The sequence below is a fragment of the Palaemon carinicauda genome, chromosome 5 (genome assembly GCF_036898095.1).
Source record: "Palaemon carinicauda isolate YSFRI2023 chromosome 5, ASM3689809v2, whole genome shotgun sequence".
NCBI lineage: Eukaryota > Metazoa > Arthropoda > Malacostraca > Decapoda > Palaemonidae > Palaemon > Palaemon carinicauda.
Genome location: NC_090729.1, coordinates 157981482 through 158000729, shown reverse-complemented (window position 1 = coordinate 158000729; position 19248 = coordinate 157981482). Strand labels below are relative to the sequence as shown.

Sequence of the window (19248 nt, the reverse complement as noted above, 5' to 3'; positions counted from 1 at the left end):
GTTGTGGCCTGATTGGTAACGTCTGTGCGTGGTGTTTGCCAAATGGGGGTTCAATTCCCGCTCAGACTCGTTAGTGCCTTTAGTGTCTGCAACCTTACCATCCTTTAGAGCTATTGTAGGGTGGTTTTGGGGAGCCTATAGATCTTATCTGCTGAGTCATCAGCAGCCATTACCTTACCCTCCCTGGTCCTAGCTTGGGTGGAGAAGACGCTTGGCCAATGATCATATGATATATGGTTAGTCTCTAGGACATTGTCCTGCTTGCCAGGGCAATGTCACTGTCCCTTGCCTCTGCCATTCATTGGCGGCCTTAAAACTGTGATCTGTAATACAGGGTCATTATATTTAGATTTTAGTGAATGATTGAAAAAAGCAAACTAGACAATGGCTAGGTTGAGTAAAATTTGGAATTCAAATTGTCTGAAATTACACACAAATCAGACCATACATCAGTTTAGTGAGATCATTGTTACTGTATGGACATGAGCCTTAGTACAGCATTGAAGAAGACAAATTTAGAAAATTTGAGAACAAAGCTCTCTGAAGAATATTGGGAATCAAATGGGAGGACAGGATTAGAAATTAAACCATTAGAGATTACTCGAGTGCCATGTGTGGACGAGCTCGTGGTGAGGGGTAGATGGAGATGGTTTGAGCATGATCGTTTCATTCCTTAAGAGAGATTAGTTCACCAAACTTTTAGCTGGGCTCCACAAGGCACTAGAAGAGTTGGAAGATCCAGTCTTACAAGGTTGAGAACTATGAAGCGTGTAGTGGGAGATGATGAGTTGAGCAGTATTGAATTTAAAGCTTGAGATAGTGATAGCTGGCAAAATCTAATCGAGCCCCTTTGTGTCAATAGGATTAGGAGGAGATGATGATGATGACGAAATAAAATCTCCACTGTTCAAAATATATGACAGAAAATATTGCTGACTCTTTACCGAAAGTTGGGCTATTCATTGCCAATGAATAAACCTAGTCTACGTGTGAAAACCTTGAAAACCCACTGGGTAAACAAAAAATAAAGCTTTTATATATCGAATACTAAACAAATATAATGCATTAATATAACTTGTAATTTGTATAGAAAAGCCACTGTATAAGATGTATGACTTAAAAAATACAGTATTGCCATCTTGTTACCAAAAGATAGGCTATTCATTGCTAAGCTTGGAACCTCTTCAACCCACCGAACCCCTCATTTTCCCCAAAAAAGGTAAATAAAATGTCCTACAATATTTTTATTTGACAGGTATCTTTTTTTGTAATTAACATAATTTTATTAGAGGTAAAAATAGGGTGCATAGGGAGTAAAATTTTGAGGTTGGGGGATCAATAAGAATTATTACCATAAGTTCTTCAGTTAGGCTATCACTTTTTTGGCTATAGTTTGAAAATAGTGGTGCCAATTAGGTGCAATAGCAGAGGGTTAAGTCTTGGCTTTCAGTGGTAATTTTGCTCACCACTGGAGATTATAAGGATATAATCATTATTTTTCAAGGTTATTTACCAATAAATCGTGAGCTCCTTCCCAGTCATAAAGACATAATCATCCTATTCATGGTTATCTACAAAGCAGTGGTAAGTCCCTTCCCTCAAATCCACAAATATTGCTCCCCACACATCCACTAATAGTGCTCCCACGCACACAAATATGATAGGTGTGTACATATACAATACATAGATAGCATAACATATTCTTATCTGTATATTTCTCTGGACAAATCTTACATTGGTGTATTTGGTTATTGTCTTTTACACTTTATGCTTCTTTCAGCTTAATCATAACATTAAAATTGGAAATATGTTAACACGCAGACAAATATGAAGAACAGAGTTGTGCAGCAAATAATTGTTTATGAATACCATAGAGAATATACAAAAACTAAAAGTCTATTTCTGAGAAATCTTGGTAAAGGGTGTAATTACTCTATATGGTATAGTAAAAAGAGATTTTCTAGAGTTTATTTAACAGAAAGTAAATAAATTGGCACCCTCGCCAGAAAAGGGTTACCTACTGATCTCGACATGCTTGTACTAATAAATGAAAAGGACTTTGGAAATAAAGCTTAAGTTTTTCCCAAAAAAAAACTACATTATGTAAAACTTGAGATTTATGTATTCTCCTAACTAAAAGTGCAACAATCTCAATTTCCAAGAATTCAAACAACCAGAGGTCGTGAGTCATGCCCATTAAACCTATTACACCTAGTATCCTCATGTGTAGTAAGGAGCATATTATGTAAGGTATCATGTTACCTTGTCAGTTTGACAATTTACATGCATGATGTAAACTTAGTACAAACCAAAAAATTTTCGGACCCCATATTGTATTGCTCCAGTCTTTGGCTATTTAAAATATGTAGATGTACTGTATACTTTTTTATTTCAATAGACCTTTGAGTCAGAAACCTCAGAACTTGGTATGAATCTTGACTAGTAAGTCTTCTATTGCAGGCATTTGTATTTGAAATTATTTTACAGTATTTTCTTCCATTTCTTGTTCATTATTAATATATGGAGTATAGTATACTAAATCATTGCCAAGACTGGAAATTTCACAATAATATATATTACATTGACAATTGTTCTATACAAGTCAAAAATTCAGATATGGTAATGCTTGAATTCAAATTGGCTTGAGGCCCCCTTTGTCCAGCTTAACAGAGGTTGTACATAATTTTTCCTCAATTAGATATTTTCACAACAATTGACTGTTTCATGTCAGTAGAAATGGTTACTTTTTGTTACAACTTTGTTGAATGAAATTGATGAGATAATAGTAAAAGATGAACACAAACTTAGTCTGACTTTTTTTTTAAAGGTTAGAGATTTGGCCTGGGTACATAACGGCAGCTCATTTCATGGAGGGCGGATTAATGCTGATGGTTGATGTGTCCCATCGTGTCTTGCAAACAGAAACCTGTTATGATGTCATGTAAGTATGATGTTATTACCTTGAAAACCTTATTGACTTACTTTCAGAGGCTAGCATACACTTAAGGAAAAATAATTTATTCAATGGTACCCTGTATATAATCATCCAAACCTTCGCATGGGCTCATAGTGTACTTTGTAGGCCTAGGCCAATACTCTTTAAGCCTTTTCTTAATTTTAAACTGGCACTAGACGGAGACAGGCGAATCTTCATTTATGGAGTTAAGGTTGATAGAAAGGCTGATCCCCGCAGTTTTTTTTACGTTTTCTTAGCTCTTACAAGTAGTTGGATACATGATGAACTGAATTTATTGCTAGTAGCCTGTATTAAGAGGTACTCCAAGACGTGTCCTGTAATATAAAAACTTCTTTTAGGAGGACGATCCTATGTCCAACAATATGAAACTCGTAGTGTAGGCTATACCTACTTATCTTATCCTACTGGTTACACTTCACATTAGCCTGGCAACTCAAAAATCATGTTTTCATAAAATTACGGAAGAATATTGCACCTCTTAACATGCAATTGGTGGTACAATTTAAACCTCATGCAACCTTAGCATGGAACAATTATCAGTTCACATTACGTAATCATAACAATGCTTGTTAACTTTCTCTTATTATAAGGGATAATCACAAATGAAAAATATTAAGTGTTATGAAAATGCATGCATAATAACTAAGACAAGTTCATTCCTTTCACAAGGGAGAAATTAGCTTTTCACATGATAATAAGGGAAGTAACACCCTCTTCGACTCATCATAGTCATCTCGAAAGGTACACATTGAGCTACAAAACTATGCCTTTGTTTACCTTTACGCACTTGCGTATGAACACTCGATCATAGGCACAATTACTTTGTTGATGCTTGCTGTACACACCTACTTGTGCACACACAATCAGAATCAATTTCAACTTTGAATGGTTAACTTACATCTTGATGAAATTCGTTTATTCGGTTTACTAATCATCAAGGGATTGACCAATAAGTTATATTGATTTCTGTCGTTACATCATTTTATCCCTGCAGAAATTGGTTTTCATTCATCAAAGACTACCAACTCTTTAACTGCAATATTTAGGATAGACAGTAGTTCTAACAACAGCAATTCTTGCAAGTAGTGAATACTATTTCTCAATGAGATGTAACCGGCAACATCTAATCTGTAAGGTCTGTTAACAGATGTACAGAGCAATTTGTGAAACCCTACCCTTAACCCCTTCACTACAAGGCAACAGATATGCCTTCAATAGCTGTGTATGAGTTTTACCATCAAATATTCATGTTGTTTATCCATGTCTATGTGTTTTGCTGCCAGTTACAGAATAAATGTTTCATATTTTCCTTTATTTTACATTGTATGTCACTCTAAACAACCGAAAGATTCTTTATATTTACTATGAAGGGATTGTAGAATAATTTTTCAGAATTTTTGCTACTGGAGGTACTCTTTTCTAGCACAAGGACATCCACAAATATAGGCCTACATGGACTTCACCATGTAGCAATTACAAAAATCAAATAGACCACTTAGCCATTAATCAAGAGAGGAGGACTGACAAACGTAAGAAATTATAGATGTGCAAATATTAGTCGTGATCAGCAGCTCCTCATTGCCACACTGAAATTAAAACTGAAAGCTCCCAACAGAAATGTATATAGTTTGATACAACTGAGCTTATGGAAGGTGAGCACAGAGAAACCTTTACAATTAAATGTTGGAATCAATTTGCAGTCTTGGAGACTTTAAAAGAGGAAGAGCAGACTATAAAAAATTGTGTGAAATTAAGAACATACTAGTCAGTAGGTAGTGAAGTTTACAGACATGCAGTTAAAAGGAGAAAACCATGAATATGAAATGATATTTGGAATACTATAAAACTATATAATGATAGAAATTGATTGTTGAAAGTTTTTGAGAAAGTAATAATAATTACAAGGTAGAGTTTTCTAAGTATTACGTTATTGATAGTGAGGTCAAAAGAAAAGCCAGGAATGACTGGTGGAGAATATTTAGACAGGAAAGCAGATGAGGCTGACAAAGCTATGAATTCAGGAAGTGGCTGTGGTGTAAGCATTGCTCACAGAATTATTAATGAAATCAATACTAGGGCAAAGAAACAAGAGGCATATGCCAATTAAAATGGGAGATTGATCTGTTATAACAACAGACGATGAAGAAAGCCAACGTTGGATGGAACACTTTAGTGAGCTTATGAATTGGAGATATGATGGGAATACTTTGATTGATATACCTGAAGCTGAGGAAGACCTTGGGCTCATGTATGAATTCAGTGTGCTTGAAATCGAAGCTATTCTTTAAAAAACTAAAGAGATGGAAAGCCCCTGGATACGATGGAATAACTGCCGAGATGATTTGGGCCAAAAATGAAGTGACTTCAGAAGAATTACAAGATTAGTTTGTAGAATGTGGCATGAAGAGGCAAAACTTGATTAATGGGAACTAGGAATGTTAGTGAAAATGGCAATAAAAGGAGATATGACTTATTGAAGTAATTACTGAGGCATCACAATTACATCAGTTGTCATGAAAATATATACTCATTTTAAAGAGACTAAAGAGAAAGATTGATGAACTAGCAGTGTGTGTGTGGCTGTTGTATTTGCAGTAGATAGTTGAGACATAAAATGATTATACAGAATTGAAATATGGCAACTCGATTTGTAACATTTGCACGTTTTTGCCATCAAAGACAACCCTTTACTGTCTTTGATTCGCTAAGATTGAAGAATGCTCCGCCCATTTTGTAGAAGTTGTAAAAAAAGCAACTCCTTGTCTATTTTCTCATGAGAGCACTAAGACATCTGAAAAAAAGATTTCTCCTGAGTGTCAGCTTTCTTTTGATTCTATTTGTACAAGGTCACTTTAATCGAACAAGCATTGCTGTTATCAGATCCATAATTGGCGCAGTTGACCATGTCTTAGTTTCCATCGGGAGCGTTGAATGCTCTCATTGACTCCAGAGCTGAGGTCAACCTCCTGTCATCGAGTGTAGTGCAGGATTAGCAGCTGCAGATGGTACCCAACACCATTGGTTTGAAGGTATTGGAGCAAGCAGGACCTAAGACCTGAGGTATTGACCCCTATACTGCATGGAATGACATTTACCCTGAGTGTGTTCCATGTAGTGCCTTTAGTGACTATGGCTGAGCACGTAGTGCTTGGTTACCAGTTTTCGAGACCAAATGGGGTGATAGTTGACAGAGCCCGAAATCAGCTAAGCATTGGCAGCACTCCCCAAGAGCCTTCTTGGGAGTATTATATCCCTATACTTGGAGCCTGTTGTTAGCAAGTGCTTTACGCACTTGAGGTCCACACAGCCGATTCAATCAGGATTGCCAGTATTGAGCCAGTATGTGTTCCTGTTACTGTAGAGTTTCCAAAGGGGCTTGACACCTCTTTTTAAGTGCCCTGCTTATCCAATCAACTGTTGGTCAGAGATGTATTATGATGGTGACATCATTACCCCCGGTCTGTCAAGAAAAACTACAGCGATCCCTGGCATCCTAGAACTGAAAGATGGAAAAGCCTCAGTTTTAATCAAGGGTTTATCCGAAGGAACTGCCAAGATCAAGAAGGGTGATCTCTTGGAGAAGGTATTCACCATGGCTATGGTGGATGCTCCTCTATCCTGCCTAATACCCTGCCAGATAGCACAGGGGTGTGACTTGACACCTGAATCAAATGTAATGGAAGAGATAGACAATCTGTCTATCTCCGACGAACTGGACTCTTCTCAGAAGGACCAGTTTTGTCAGACACCTTGACGTCATCTTTCAGTCATCAGTTATACGAAAAACTGTATCTATAGTACATTATTCAATTTTTTATATTTTTCTGGTTTCCTTGTATTTTGACTGATACGCAGTAAGATTAAAGGATCTTATCATTTAATTAATTGCATAAGCCTTGCTGTGTGCTTTAAATAGTTCGAGACACCATTTATATACCTTAATGAGCGTAACTACCTTGAATACTAGTTACGCGTTTTATCGCCACCGCCGCTTAAAACTACTGTTTACCTTGGCGAAGGTTATCCAAGACGGGGCAGATTCCTTCCACTCTTCACGGTGAACACAAGTGGCTAATATTCTTATAAATTGACGTGAATATTATTTTCAGTATTGCATGAAGTCGTGTGCTGTTTCACAGTGAGAATAACTTTACCATGCGTTTCATGTAAGACTTCACGTTAATCATCCCTGCTTTCGTAATTACTGATGGGCGGGAAACGAGATCTGCTGCTACGTCCAAAGAAACTTTCCATCAAGATGTTATCAAGTTGGTGACCGTTGGATGGATTATTGCACCGGAATGGATTACGCACCTGAATGGATTACTCAACTGAACAAACCAGCGCAAGGCATTCTTTGAGGTAGGTCTCGTTCCGTTTGGCACACAGAACAAGACTTTAAAGTTGCCCTATTATTTTAGTGCGCCTTCATCAAACTTCTAAAAATAATCTTGATTCCTTAATTATCTCTTTAAGTCAGTCAATTTTTTTTACACTTGCGAGATCCTTTAATTAACTGTGATATTAAATTTTAGAAAACTTTCGTAACTTTGTCTTGTCACAGATATTGAATTTTGTCTCGTTGATTGACAGCTTTCTTTTGTTTTTTTAGGATTCGAGGTATTCGAAGTGTAGGGGGATTTGGTAACCAGTGCCTAGGGTACCAAACATCTGGGCGGCTTCGTTGTCTTCCTGGGAATGTAATAGTTCAAGATAGCTTTTTACCTTGCTGAAAGTGTCGCTTCAGATTCACCTAATAAATGCTTGAATTTTTTGCATTCGTATTTTTTTACATCTCTCTATTATTTTCGAATATGGCGACCGTGACAGGATTGATGAATTTGTTCAGTTTTCCGCCCAGATGTTTTTGCGTAAGTTAGGGATGAAAGTGAATATTTCGATATTTTTTAGCTTATTACATTTTTTGAGCGATTTTTGGCTCGGGTCGTTTTCAGTGTCGTGATATTTTTGGTATTAGACCTTTTTTTCCAATTAATTTTGTTCGATTTTTCCTTTTCACAATGTCTAGTCAACTTAAAGTGCTTGTTAATTCTCGTAAGTATATACGAAAGTGTATTACCGAGAATCATCATAACATTTTTACGTTTCCTTCTATGTCTTTAGCAGAAAAGGGTAAATTAAAGTTGCAGTTTGAGAATTGGATGCACAGGTTGGAGGATTTAGATAAACAGATTTTATCACTGAAATATGAACAGTGGAGTACAGAGGAGGAGGAAGCAAAGTCTGAGCAAGAGTTACAGATGTGTCATAATTATGAAGACAAGCTTTTAGAATGTTTATTGGCTGTTGATTCTTCGAATGGTAAGTCATCTGTGCCATCTACTAGTGATCAAAGTGCAGCTCGTAGTTTGCTCAAGAGTCCAGTTGCTCCCCTTCCTACGTATGGTAGCTCTGAGGATGAAGACTTGGATAGGTTTCTTTGTGAATTTGAAGACACTATTAGTAAATTTAACTATCCAGAGTATGACAAACTGCTTTTGTTGAAACAGCAGATTACTGGTAGGGCACTCATTTTATTAAACTCTTTAGAGGCTGATAAGCGAGGTTATTCTTTTGCCAAGGACTTGTTAATTAAAGCTTTTGCATCGAGTGATACTCAGAAATTCAATATTCTGAAACAATTGTCGGAACTTAGGCTTAATGATAGTGCTGACCCGTATGATTTCATTTCCAGAGTTCGTTTAATTGTTGAAAGGGTACGAAAGCTACAGATTGATATTGACTCAGTGCTTCAATATTTCATTTGGGAAGGAATGAATATATCCTTTAGGAATCACTTTATCCAAATTACTAATAATCATAAACCAAAACTGAGTGATATTCTAGAAAATTATTTTGAAGCTACTGAGCGGTATTTGGCAAGCCAAAGGCAGGGAAAACCCAATCGCAAGAATGTGGCCCCAAAGGAAACTAATCAAATTTCTGCTGACAATGCCGCTTCTGCTATGGCCATTAATATAAAACCTGAAACAGGTAAGTCAAAAACCTTCAAGCCTTGCAGTATTTGTACTAAACTTGATGGCACTGAAGCAAATCATCCAATTTTTAAGTGTACAAAATATTGTTCACCCAGTTCTAAGCTTGATAAACTTGAAAACCTACGAGGCTGCATTAAGTGTTCAAATTTGAATCATGAGAGTAACGCTTGTAGGTATAGATTTCATAGTCGCTGTAAACACTGTGGAGATTGGCATTTTAATTTTTTGTGTCTGAAATTGGATGATAATGTTAAACAGGATGTTAAGTCTTTTCAGTCTAGCTCAAAAAGTGAAAAGAGTATGCCTAAAAAGGATGAAAAATCTCGTAAGCAAACCAATAGTAGTGTTGTTAATGTAACTGAAGCTTTTCAGGTAGACTCTGATGTAGAGTCCATTTTACCTACATTTACATGTAATATTGAGGGTAAACTGTTGATTAGAGGCCTTAAAGATAGTGGCTGTCAATCTAATTTTATTTCCAGTACAGTGGCTGAAAACCTGAACCTTAAGGTGATCAGGGATAATGTATCATTAACTTTGAATGGTATAAATTCTTCTCGGAAATATTTAACCAGGTTGGTAGAAGCCAATGTTGAAATTAATGGGGTTGTTGAAGTAGTTAAGGCTTTATGCATTCCAAGTATAAGTATTTCATTGAAGCTTCCTCAATTGGGTAAAGTTGTACAAGGATTCAAAGACAGAGGTTACATGTTAGCTGATAAGAACCTTTCATGTCATGATAACTTTATTGATAATGTCGACTTCATTCTAGGGTCAAAGTCATGCCACTGCTTACCTCAGAATGAGATTTTATTTGGGTTAAATAGAACTTCAGTTTATGCTGAAACCCAGGCAGGGATGATATTGCAGGGTAATACAGACCAACTCCTTCAAGATCTTCCTTATTTACCATATAAAGTTAGTAGTGGTAATATGGCTACAGTTCCAGAGTTCAATATTGATATGAATATTAACAGTTGTCTTTTATCTGACCTTACCATTGAAGAAAGTTTACTCCCTACAGAATTTTCCATATTGGACGAGAAGGGAAACCTTATAGAATCTCAGCTTGAAAAAGCATTAAACCATGTTTTGGAGGAGAATTGTTCCAGGTACACGAACATGAGTAACGGAGGCCCAGAAGCTGAAGATTCAGAGCTTAATAACAAGCTAGTAAAGTATGCCCTTGATAATATGGTAAGAGATGGTGATGGTAGGATTGTAGTCCCTCTTTTGTGGAATTTTAAGGTGGCTCATCTATTGGGTACAAATTATGAGTTGGCTTTAATGGTGTTAAAATCTAATTTGAAGAAACTTCAAAAAGACGAAAATAAATTATCCCTTATGGACAAAGTATTTAAAGACCAGTTAAAGAGTGGAATAATTCAGAGAATTGACAATCTTCCCCAGTTCCTAGAAGAACACCCAAGTCACAGTTTCCTTCCCCACATGGGTGTATTTAAATTGAACAGGGAAACTACTAAATGTAGAGTTGTGTACCTCTCTAATCTTTGCCAAAAGAGTAAGGGTGGGGGACTAACAATTAGTCACAACCAAGCCATTTTTCCAGGCCCTACTTTAAATCAAAAGATTGTAGCAGCATTATTGCATCTGAGGTTTGGATTTAATTTGCTGTGTTTCGATATTTGTCAGGCCTTTAATAATTTATCTTTAAACGACGTGGACAGTAACAGGTTACTTTGTTTATGGTTCCGTGATGTAGAAAAGAAAGACTATACTATTGTAGCTTTTAAGAATGTTAGGCTAAGTTTTGGATTAAGATGTAGTCCAGCACTGCTAATGTTAGCTTTGTATAAGATTTTGATCCTCGATATTGATGATGAAAGTAAGTCTCTGGTCGAACTCAAAAAACTGATATATCAGTTGAGTTATATGGACAACTGTGCCATTGCTTTTGATTCTTCTGCTGAACTTGAATGGGCCTATAAACAGGTTAAAGGTATTTTTGAACCCTACCATTTTAGGTTACAACAGTTCATAACAAATGATTCTAATTTGCAAGAAATCATAGATTCAGAGAATGAGGTTAAGACTGATAGGAACGTAAAGTTGCTTGGTTTAGTGTGGGATCGGGAAAAGGACTGTTTATCCACCAAGCCCATAAATCTTGACATTAAGGCCAATACCAAGAGGGAAGTTTTACGTACTATTGCGTCGCAGTATGATCTTTATAATTTTAATGGCCCTTTACTTAATAGAAGCAGGCTCTTCCTACACAGATTACAATGTGATCAACACTTGAGTTGGGATCAAGCACTGGATAAAGAACGTTCGAGAGAATGGCAAAATATTGCTAAGCAAGCAAATGCTGCTCCTGTCATCAAAGTTCCTAGGTTTGCGGGAAGCAGAGATGACACTTACAAGCTGATAGCTTATTCTGACAGTAGCAAATGTATATTTGGAGTAGTGATATACATACAGTGTATTTCCACAGGTAAGCTAAGTTTTGCTTTTGCAAAAAATCGTATGGTAGGAAAAAACCTTCAATCTAAAAGTATGCCTTCCCTTGAACTACAAAGTATTGCCTTAGCAGTGGAATGTCTCTTAGATTTATACAAAGAATTATCGGGTCCCTCTTGCATTAAACCTATTAAGATTCAGGAATTAAGGGTTTATTCAGATAGCCTTGTAGCTTTATCTTGGATATATTCGCACACTCACAATCTTGATAAACTACAGAAATGTTCTGTGTTTGTGAAAAACAGGTTACACGAGATTAGTGAACTGTGCTTAAAACACCCAGTTATATTTTCGTTTGTATCTGGAGAAGAAAATCCCGGGGATTGTATTACACGTTGTCTCTCTTATAAATCACTCATGAAAACTAACTACCTTACAGGTCCAGACCTTGTAAATGCTCCAAGAATGGAACATAGTAAGGATACTTTGGAGTTTGTGGTACCAGATCCCAAAATGGATATTCAGATACCAGTAAACAGTTTGGGTGCCTACATTAGTAGTAAGGATATAGAAATTGAACATTTTCAGATGACTTCAAGAGTTTCTAGCTTTCATAGATTAATTTTGATTTATCGCAATGTTTTATTGTTTGTCAATAAGCTGAAAATTAAGGTGATGGCTAGGGATCCTGACAAATTTAACCATTTAAAGGCTTTTCGCAGTGATCATAATTTTTTTGCAGAGGCTAGTAGATTGTTGCTGTCCAGGGACCAGGGATGTTATTTTGCTGAAGAACTTGAATATTTTAACTCTAGTGAACGTTTACTTAAGGACGTGCCAAGAATAGTTGGACAACTTAATATTTATATTGACAGAGAAGGACTGTTAAGAGTACGAAGTAAGCTGTCCAGACTTAAAGATGAAGGGAGGTATAGGTTTCCTATTTTGTTGTCTAAGGATAGTACTTTAACTACATTGATTATCAGAGATTATCATGAACGGTTTGCTCATGCAGGTGTGTATTCTGTCTTGTCAGAGATGCGTAAAATGTTTTGGATGTCTAAGTCTTATTCTACAGTTAAAAAGGTGTTGAAGTCTTGTGTTGTGTGTCGACGTTTTAATGAAAGGGCTATCAAGCTTAACCAGAACTCTTACAGAGATTTCAGAATTAATGCACCAGAAATTCCTTTCAGGTATATTTTTATGGATTATATGGGTCCATATTTTGTGCATATTAACAGTCAAAAGGTTAAAGTCTGGTTATTATGTATAACTTGTAATTGGAGTAGGGCAATTAATTTAAAACTTTGCTATGACTTGTCGGTAAAGGAGTTCTTAAGAGCCTTCCAGTTACATTGTTTTGAGTTTGGTTTGCCAGAGTTATGCATTTCTGACATGGGCACTCAACTAGTAGCTGGAGCCAACATCATCATGGACTTTCTAAGGGATCCCGAGGTCAAGCTGTATTTGGAGGAAAGTGGAGTCAAACCGATTCAGTTTGAACATTTTTTCAAAGGCCAGAGCCAACTTGGATCGATGGTAGAGACTTGTGTTAAGATGACCAAGAAGCTCGTCTATGGTTCTATAAAAAATAATGTACTGAAGGTAAGGGACTTTGAATTTTTGATTGCTCAGACTGTACATTTAGTGAACAGAAGGCCTATTGCTTTCAAAGAGGCTTTGCGTGGGGAAAATTTAGACGCATCAGTTCCTCAGCCTATTACCCCTGAGAGCTTGATTCGTGGCTATGACCTTACTTCTGTTAATATAATTCCCGATTTACAGAGGATACCAGAGATTGCAGATGATCCCACCTATACTCTTAACAAGTCAAGCAAAATTAAAAACTGCTTTTCTCATTTGAGAAAGGTTAGGAATAATCTTGTGGATTTGTATCATTCGGAGTTCCTGGCTACATTAACTCAGCAAGCTGTTGACAAAAAGAACAGATACCTTCCTGTTAAACATACCTCTTTACAGAAGAATGATATTGTTTTAATAAAAGAACTCTATTGTAAGCCTAACCAGTATCCTATGGGTTTGGTTAAGGAAGTGACTGTCAATGATATTGGAGAAGTTACTGGTGCTGTTGTGTTGAAGGGCAAGACAAGAGAAATTACTAAGAGACACGTTTCTAACCTTATATTTCTTTTAAGGCCTGAGAACCAAATTGAGCAAGACAGTGTTGCTGAGAAGCCTATTGATGATAATTTGCAGGGTCAGACTCGACGCGCATGTAAACCTAGAGTTGCTGCTGAAAGGTGTAAACGGAAAAATAGGAAACTCTTAGGTTTCGAGTAGTTGATCTTGTAAACTTTTGGTTATGGTTTTTAGCTTTAAGGCAATTTTTTTGTTGTCGCTCGGGTATTGAATTAATTGGTATTTATGATTAAATTATTCAATAATTTACTGTTTTGTGGGGAGTATACGAAAAACTGTATCTATAGTACATTATTCAATTTTTTATATTTTTCTGGTTTCCTTGTATTTTGACTGATACGCAGTAAGATTAAAGGATCTTATCATTTAATTAATTGCATAAGCCTTGCTGTGTGCTTTAAATAGTTCGAGACACCATTTATATACCTTAATGAGCGTAACTACCTTGAATACTAGTTACGCGTTTTATCGCCACCGCCGCTTAAAACTACTGTTTACCTTGGCGAAGGTTATCCAAGACGGGGCAGATTCCTTCCACTCTTCACGGTGAACACAAGTGGCTAATATTCTTATAAATTGACGTGAATATTATTTTCAGTATTGCATGAAGTCGTGTGCTGTTTCACAGTGAGAATAACTTTACCATGCGTTTCATGTAAGACTTCACGTTAATCATCCCTGCTTTCGTAATTACTGATGGGCGGGAAACGAGATCTGCTGCTACGTCCAAAGAAACTTTCCATCAAGATGTTATCAAGTTGGTGACCGTTGGATGGATTATTGCACCGGAATGGATTACGCACCTGAATGGATTACTCAACTGAACAAACCAGCGCAAGGCATTCTTTGAGGTAGGTCTCGTTCCGTTTGGCACACAGAACAAGACTTTAAAGTTGCCCTATTATTTTAGTGCGCCTTCATCAAACTTCTAAAAATAATCTTGATTCCTTAATTATCTCTTTAAGTCAGTCAATTTTTTTTACACTTGCGAGATCCTTTAATTAACTGTGATATTAAATTTTAGAAAACTTTCGTAACTTTGTCTTGTCACAGATATTGAATTTTGTCTCGTTGATTGACAGCTTTCTTTTGTTTTTTTAGGATTCGAGGTATTCGAAGTGTAGGGGGATTTGGTAACCAGTGCCTAGGGTACCAAACATCTGGGCGGCTTCGTTGTCTTCCTGGGAATGTAATAGTTCAAGATAGCTTTTTACCTTGCTGAAAGTGTCGCTTCAGATTCACCTAATAAATGCTTGAATTTTTTGCATTCGTATTTTTTTACATCTCTCTATTATTTTCGAATATCAGTACTGGTGACGATGATGTGGGAGAGTGCTCGAGCACACCAATACGCATCCACCTGTATGACAAGACACCCATTTATCATAGTTAGACCGTTTGCAAAACCTGTCACTGACGCCATCAAGGAACAGTGCAAGGAGTTGCATGAACTGGGTATTATTGAACCCAGCATCTCTCCTTGATCTTCACCCATTGTTCCAGTCCGAAAAAAGGACAATAGTATACGGTTGTGTGTGGACTGCCGTAGACTGAATAAGGTGATTGACTGACGAGTTCCTTATGCCAAACATAGCAGACTCTGTATTTGGGCTACAAGGAGTCAAGTATTTCACAACCCTTGAGCTGGTTCGTGGATACTACCAGTTACCGTTGGTAGAGGACAGTAGAGAAAACACGGCTTTCTCTACCACTTTTGGACACTGGCAGTTCAGACGATTATCGTTTAGACTGAAGAATGCACCTGCAGTGTTCCAGAGAGAAATGCAGAGTATTCTAGCCAAGGTCATCTGGTTATCCGTTCTGGTATGTGTAAGCTGCCAGAATACATCCAGAAAGTGGGGGACCTCCCTAAACCTATCGCTGCGTGATCTACTGTGATTTCTGGAACTGGTAAATTTTCAACGGAAGTTTATCCCCATGTGCTCACAGATAGCCAAATCATTATCTGCAAAGACTGGAGGAAGTAAATCCCAAGTGACCGAAAAACTGAAATGTACTGCAGAAATGGACTGTGCCTTTGTGCACTTAAAGGAACTGATCAAGGAGAACATTGTTGTTGTACCCTGACTACTCTGATGATGGTAAACCCGTGTTGTTTGTTGATGCTTCGGATGAGGGTGCTGGTTCTTGTCTGTGCCAGTAGTTCCAGTCCAGACTGGTCAAGACCTGCTAGTTTAGAAGCCCTGTTTCTGATTCAGTGGTGTCAATTTATCCTGATTATGACTTTTCTCTGCCACCCAAGTGTGACGACTGACTGATGCCAGAAAATCCCACTTCTAGTGGATTTAGTCCCCCATGGAGGTCGTCAAAAGGTCCTGTTCCTGACTTATATTTAGTTCAGCCTCAAGTCAGGGAGTGGAGACCTCGTCTCACTGACCAGAGAAATACTACAGAGAGGGAACTGTCCTCCATTCTTGAGTCACCTCAGAATTCAAAACCTTTCTGACGTTCTGATAGTAGATTAAAACACCGGTCGGAACTTGAGGCTGAAGTAGCACAGTCGGGTGTATTTGACCTGGACCCAACAGTTCTGTTTGTCTCTTCTTTAACAGAGTTTTGCTGTGAGTCATCACTTGATTTTTCGGGACAGTAAGCATTTCTTCCCCCTCTCAGCCACCAATTTAGATTTTTTTCTTATTTGGATTTAAAGTAATTTTTCTCTCCTAATGTTTGTAAACTTTATTTAAGCTTGAAAAATATCTAACCTAGAAAGTATACTGTTCCTCTCATTTAGGACTCCATGCATTCCAGCATAAGTGAGACGGTATAATTCCAGAATAATATTAGGCCACTATAGTTCCAGTTGGGTCACCTTGCCCAATATAAAATCAAGGGGTGGTGCCCAGCTCTTGACTGTTTACCTTTTGCTCAGATTTCTGGGTATTCCACTGTTTTATCTTTGTGTAGTGAACTTTGGGTGTGGTCGGCATTCGGACACTATGCAATCTACTTGCTACATCTGGCCACAGTCCGCAAACCACTACAATAGGAGTTCTTTGTGGTAGAATTTTGGTCTTTCTCTTGCCTCATAAATCAAACTCTGAGAGACTTCAGTTCTCCCGCCTCGCACTCAGTTTCTAGAGGCAAACGTACTATATCTGGAGTGCGCTGGACTCTTGTTCCTTCTCCCCTCCTTTTCCCGTCACAATATAAATGATGTAAGGGAAAGGAGGGATGTCCGAAGAAGAGTTAAGAGCTTTGTTACCTTTAGAACGGATAAAACAAATTATGAAATTATCATAATTAACGACGACTTTCCAGTGAACCTCTATGTGCTCGAAAATACTAGCTCTGCTGATGTACCTCTCCCTGAGGTCCTGATGCCAAGGTTAGAAGCCTCCCACTTTACTTAGATTATGAGCCTCATCCATCGTTTGGATGGACCGGACAATCCTCTTCATGTGCACACTGCTAATAGAGGGTACGTTATTGGCTCTATCGTCCCACAGTCTCAAAGCCACAGAAACAAGTTTGTTCTAATGGGTGCTTTCAAACCAGACTAGAGATATGTTAAACTTTCTGAATACACAAGTCTCGGCATCAATCGCTCCTACTTCCAACAGGTGCGTACCCACACTTGTCACAGGTAGGAAGAGGCTGATAAAGTGCAGGAGGGGATAGTAAATGTGTCGAGGACCAATCTCGAACAATTGACACAGCCTGTTCTGGATATAGGTCTCCCTATTTTCCTCTTTCCCTACCATGGTTAGTCTAGATACACCTCCTCTAACTAAGTGTTTAGGTAGATAACCTAAAGCTATTAGCCCCCGTTGTTAGACCTCCTCTCTCTCAGGAGCATCTAATACCGGCTACCGGCAAGGAAGAACCTGATTCAAGTTTTCTGTTCCCTCAACATTACAGTAAATCCCTGTCTAGACACAACATTGTAACAGGAAAAGAGAGGTTCAGAAATAGGAGCCCTTTTATTTTCAAGAATCTGAAATGGAGTCAGCCCCACCTGGTGGCTATCAGAAGACTCCCGGCTCACTTATTTGTTTTCAGAAAAAAACAATTGTCCTCAAAACCAGATTTTGGATGACAGAACCTAAATTCTTCTGGAAAATAATTACCCATTCTGAGAAGTGATGTCTCCACCAGGTACGATAATATCCCCCGGTGCAATTGATGTTAAGCATCAGAATACTATGAGTACGCAGAATCCCTCCCCTGTCAGGAACCTTGGTATCCCGTAAATCCTTTGGGGTACATGACATCTTCAGAAGAAAGCTCAGTTTTGAACTAGAAATTTTGACCCAGTCTTTCCCGTCCATCAGTTAAACAGGACTTTGGTACTTCTCTCTGAGTCTAGAAAGTCTAGGAAGCCTCTCCAGGAAAGGTAGGGAGAAGTGACTTCTTGAGAAAGACTTTTAGAGTGGAAAATTACCTCTTTACTCCTGTTGGGCAGCCTGGTAGGAGGGTGTATTAGTAGGCCTAGACCGGATATTCCCCTCATGGAGTTAATTCATCACCGAGTAAAGAGCAATCATGACTATCTGTGAGTAGGAGCCAGGTATGGCTATGAAAGTTATGTCCTCCATACCTCCAAACATTAAAGCTTGCCCTTGAATAATTTGATTTCCTCATGAATTGTTTAATTTTGCCATATATTTTGTTAGCCAGTTTCATTAATACCTACTGTAATGGTCGTTGTCCTTTATTGACTCCTGAGTATGAGACCACGAGGTCCAAGGTACTGTAGTTGGATGGATACTACTGTTCTTATATATAAGAAACTGTCCCTGGCTCTAACTTATAATAAAACCTGAGAAGACCGCCGGACCGAATAAAGAGTTCTGTAAGCAATCAATCTTAGACTAGTCGCAGTAAAGATTGCTTGAAATGTCAGAATAGAAATCTAACTGATGTCTTCCCTGGGAAGAGTTATTTACCAGAACAAGGACTGTCCAGGTCAAATAGAATCCTTATACCAGGGGATATTCTAGAGTTTGGAGCTTTTTCAAGATCTTTTCTCCTTGAATACGGACTGGTTGACAATTTTGAGAAGCAGATCCTTATCAGTCTTGAAAGTTTAGATTTAATTCTGGATCTTGAAGCAGGTCCTTTTCTGACATGGCTAGAACTCTCCTCCCCAGAAGAACTATCGATGCTTCGTTACCAAGGTTTCTAGAGAGCAGACCTGTTTTCTAGGAGTAACACCCCCACCTCCTACTATTGAGTTGGGAGGAAGGGACCTATTATCTCCTAAGATTATCATCTTGATCCCAGACAGGAGGCCTTAAGTCAGGGATCTGACCCTTTTTTTCTTAAGCTTTACTACCAGCCAAGGAAAACAAGCCTACTTACAGGGTCTCTTTTCCCTGAAACCCAATTCAGAAAATACTATATCTTCTGGCATTATCTTATCCTCATTTTGATAGTGAGAACCAGATTCCGGTGATTTTCATCTGGACTTTTTCACAATACAGTATAGTCCCGAATTATGCGCGTTCGAATTATATGATTCCTCATTTATGCGACCTATTTTTCAAAAATAAATTTTCTGTATCTGCGAAGCTGTTGAAAGTCTGCAAGTCAAGCACTATAAAATGTATCAAATCTATTGTCTTTTTAAGTATATTGGTAGCATTAAATACGGTGATTTATAATAAATGTTACAAAACAATATTAACATTACATCTTATTAACATAATTTCATAATAAATAGCCTAT

The 19248-nt window shown here is 37.8% G+C and overlaps 1 protein-coding gene across 1 annotated transcript in view; it reads left to right on the top strand.

Annotated features, from left to right (window-relative positions):
- The window catches only part of AGO3 (Argonaute 3), a 431904-nt gene that overhangs the window by 205420 nt on the left and 207236 nt on the right, over positions 1-19248 (top strand). Inside the window, exon 9 of the mRNA XM_068374249.1 lies at positions 2828-2941. Coding sequence (XP_068230350.1) covers positions 2828-2941 — 114 coding nt within the window. The remainder of the gene's footprint in view (positions 1-2827; positions 2942-19248) is intronic.